The 4,334-nt window shown below is 36.4% G+C and overlaps 1 protein-coding gene across 1 annotated transcript; it reads right to left on the bottom strand.

Annotated features, from left to right (window-relative positions):
• On the bottom strand, positions 1,453-3,976 carry LOC18612485. The gene has a single exon (XM_018115720.1). The coding sequence runs from the start codon at positions 2,372-2,374 to the stop codon at positions 1,631-1,633; it is 744 nt and encodes a 247-aa protein (XP_017971209.1). The 5' UTR covers positions 2,375-3,976; the 3' UTR covers positions 1,453-1,630.

Genomic DNA, 4,334 nt, shown 5'->3' with positions numbered 1-4,334 from the left:
GAAGATGGGGGATTCAACCAGGCCCAGCTCTGTAAGTAATGAAAAAGCATGCACCAAAATTGTTGTAACTGCTGTAATGATGTTATTTTTAACAAAATTAATTAGCAGTTAGAACAAGTACCCAGTGTCGAGATGAGAAATACCATCGCCATTTGCCCATTGGATTCCGTCGAGGGCATTAAATGACATTCTGAGAAGCGGAGAATGGGCTTGGTGGACTGGATACAGAGAGTTGTCTGTCCACTAGAGGACAAACTATACCCCTTCCTGAATCTGCTTGAAAAGCCCGTGATAGATCTATTATTAGCTTTAGGGCATGCTGACACCTTGCATATTATTATTATAGTATTAATTCTTGCCACAAATATTTTCAGCGGATATTTTATAAAAATGTACATGTATTTCATCTGATGGAACCGTCCAAAATATTTGTGGACACCATCTAAATGTCAGAAGCAAAGCAAGTACACCTATGGATAAACTGGTACTCGAGTCTTCACACTTTATTTCTGTAAAGAGGGTGAACATTAATCACACTCCGATTGTGCTATATATTGGAAGCAGAGAATAAACTGATTTCTTCCATGAAAACCCTTACCTTATTGGAGAAAACATGACCAGTGAGCCAAAACACACAGTCAACATATCAATTGCATGAGCATTGATGTAGTGATATGTAAAATTGTTTCCATTACTTTACCATGCTTTCACCCATTTTACTCCAATCTTCTTTTCTATCAAACATCTAATAATCATAATGTAATAAATATATATAGATATGAACTATAAAATAGAAAAGCTGTGTTTTGAAACACACCTTAGCATTATTCACTACTAACATTAATTGAGCTCACTAATTACAGTCCTATGTCTATCTATAGTAAAAGTTGTATAAACAATATACAAGACCATATATTAATGTTCGTGATCACTTTGCGCAGGTATCTAGCTATAAAATATATAATAACAAGATGTAGAACACCTTTCAAAGGCATTCCTGCGTTGACTTAATGTTGGTGATAGAGATTACAAGTTCAAGCAGTCTCACAGCAAACTCTACAAGTGATCTCCATCTGGCCCAAGGATAACAGATCAAAAGAAACATTAAGCAGCTGCTTCAAATAGTTGGCCTTTGGCAATCTATCTAAACTGAGAAGAATTGATTAAGTAGTTTATATTTGGTATCAAATGCTTGACACTGTATTAAGTGAATCTGCTTTACTAACATATTATGTTCTAGTTTCAGCTTAATAGTCTCCAGGGAGACACAAAATGTTAAAATCATGCCAAATGTACAGGAAAAGGAAGATAATTGAAAAAGAATGCAAGTGGAAGTCCATCAAATAGGCCATGGCTCGTGAACTTTTGATACCTTTAATGAGCATTAAAACAAAATAAAGGGTCATATAGTACAAGTGCTTTATGGAGGTATCCAAAGCTTGAGGACAAAGATAAATAAATTTATGAGCAGATGCTTCGAAGTTTAGAATAATATCATCATATGAAATGGCAGCACAGAACATTGCTGGAATATTAGATTTCTAAATTTGTAACAAGTTACACCAAATCCTGATGGATCAAAAAAACTTAAAAACACTTGACGTAGAAATGTAAAATTAAGATCATTATCTTAAGCCTCGATCTCAAACCTTGAACACTTGATGGAGCCCATGGATATGTCAATCTCAATCAGGTTGTCTTCCTCATTCATCTCATTGAACTCTGCTAAGAGCTCCATTAGACTCCGTTGCTGAAAAAAGGATTCCGGCATAAAATCTGGCAGTTTCTGCTGCATGCTAAACTTAGGCTTTTCTTCCTTGTGACCAACATAATGCCCTCCAGGAAGTGAGATTTCAATGAGGCTGTCCTCATCAGATATGGATCCATCGGAGTAATCCGGGCTTTGATCAATGTTGTCTCGGAATGGCCAGTCCACTTCAGAATCCTCAGTGGTTGATAACTGGTCCACGCATTCGTTTTCTGATAGGACATCCGGAGATCTTACTAAATAGTCATGAATCTGACAGGATTGACCTTCTCCTTCCGAGGCTTGCTTTTGCTGTGTATTAATTTTATTTTCGTACAGCTGTTTTGATGCCAAAATATCTTCCATTTGAGGTGAGCTTTCCAGGACAGACTTGTGTACCTCTTCTTTCACCGATTTCTCCACCAATTTTGATTTCCTCTTAGAAAATATGAACACAACGGTTGACAATATCAAGACTGTAGATGTGAAGAGGATGGATGAGGACCCGAAGATAAAAAAAGTAGCAAATGTGACCAGCGGGGCAAGAACAACAATCCATGACAGGGAGTTGTTGAGGAAAAACAATGGAGAAGCCATCTGATCCCCAACTGTCTTTTCCAACTCCATGGACTAGAAAAAGGGTCTTAATCTTATATCAGTAAGGTTAACCTGACAAAAAGAACTATACAAGGGAAAAATAGCTAGGTTTTCCTATTCCTTCTACCGGCTTGAGTGAGATCAGAGGAGAGAGACAGAAGCAGAGGGTGAAAGGTAAGATTATTCTAGAAATGAAATTATGAAGAAATAAAGGCTAAAAAGCAAGAAGTAGAAGAGCATTATATTGATGTATTGATAAATTTGTTCCAGATTTTCAGTATAGACTGAAAGGGAGAATGAAGGGCATATGCAGAAGCAAGAAGAGCTTGGCATTCTCAAACTTACATTTTCCACTGATTTCTTGCTTGTGTGAATAAAAAAGACACATATCCTAAAGAAGGAAAGGCTTTCATAGATCAAAAATAAATATACCCGGGAAAAGGAAAGGGGTTTTGTACGACATATATACGATCAGCACTTCAAATAAATAGCAGTACCAAAAAGGCAAGAAGAAGGAAACCAGCTAGCCAGTTTGCTTGAATCCTGCAAAAGGATACGAGGGAGGTAATACCTGAAGTGGTTTGCAAAGAGTAAGCAAGTTGAATATAAAGAAGAATTATGTGTTTGGATTACATAACTGGACTTGCAAACTAGGACTATATTTCTGGGTTGTTTCTCTCATCACAGACCCATCACCAATTCCCAAGCCCCAGTTGCTTCCCTATATATTAAACTGGGTTTCTTTTTTTTTTTTTTAATTCCTAAACACACAAATCAGGTGGTCTTCCTACTGCAACTGATTCTCTTGAAAACCACAAAACCCCTGTTTTCCTGTATTAATTTACAGTCTCAAAGCTTGGGAATGAGAGAAGCCATGTGCACACATCTGAGCTCACCACATGGCACTTTCCCTCCAACTTCAGCTGGTTAAGAAAACAAAAAAACCTGAACAGAGAGGAATATTATAGTATTGTTTCTCTGCCCAATCCATTTCTCTTCAACCAACCCCAAGAGGCAAGAACCCTATTATCAAAACCAGAAAACCATACCTGAAGTTTCAGAACACAGTGAAAAGCAAAATCACTCTTTGACCACCATTATATGCTCATCTTTTTGTCTCTCCCCACTTCAAAACAACAAACACCATTTAGAGACAGAGCTTTTCTTCTGAATGCTCATAAACAGAAAAATAGCAGGCACCCTTGCTTTATTGAACACTGAACTGAAGAATAGTACCACCAAACTACTCAAATATACAACAAGTTTGTTGCAATGACATCAAAACTTTACATGCAATTATAAAAGACTAAGGTAATGCTCCCAAGCCACCTAGTAATAAAGTATCCATTGATCTGCTAGACAGTTATAAGCATCAAAAGGCTAGAGAGAGGAAAAGAAGAGTTAAGAGGAGGGCTTTTCTTCATTGTAAAACTCTAGACAAACAAAAGAAAGAATATTCACTGTATAAGAGTTCTGCTTGATATATCTGAATTACAAATGTATGAGTTTTGAATCAAAATCAAAAGGATTACTCCCCATATTCCGTACTGAAAGTTTTGTTTTCTTTATAACTCTGGTGTTTCATCCAGGGCAAGTCATTGCATAGAAAATTCGTAGTGCTCCATTGAATAGCTGAAAATTTTATTAGGCATCTCTTTCTTTTCGTCGTTTCTTTATCCTACTTATAAATGCCAAGAAAAATGTAATAATCTATTCAGTTTTCCTTTTCTTGATTCATTTTGAATGCTGTCTAACTATTTTAAAGCAAATGTAAACATTAGCCCCTATAGCTAGGTCTTCCAAGTTTTTTATCTAGGCTTTAGTAAATTAGCAACATATATAATGAAGCTATACGTTAACCTCCTGGAAATGTTTCTAGCTCTAGGAAAGGTTTCTTTTTACAGGAGATATGTCTATATATATTATAGTAGTAGGGGAATAGTGATGATTCATGCCTTCTGATTTTGTGCATGCATCTGATGATGACTTC

The sequence above is a fragment of the Theobroma cacao genome, chromosome 1 (assembly GCF_000208745.1).
Source record: "Theobroma cacao cultivar B97-61/B2 chromosome 1, Criollo_cocoa_genome_V2, whole genome shotgun sequence".
Taxonomy (NCBI): Eukaryota; Viridiplantae; Streptophyta; class Magnoliopsida; order Malvales; family Malvaceae; genus Theobroma; species Theobroma cacao.
This window is presented reverse-complemented; position numbering and strand designations above follow the sequence as displayed.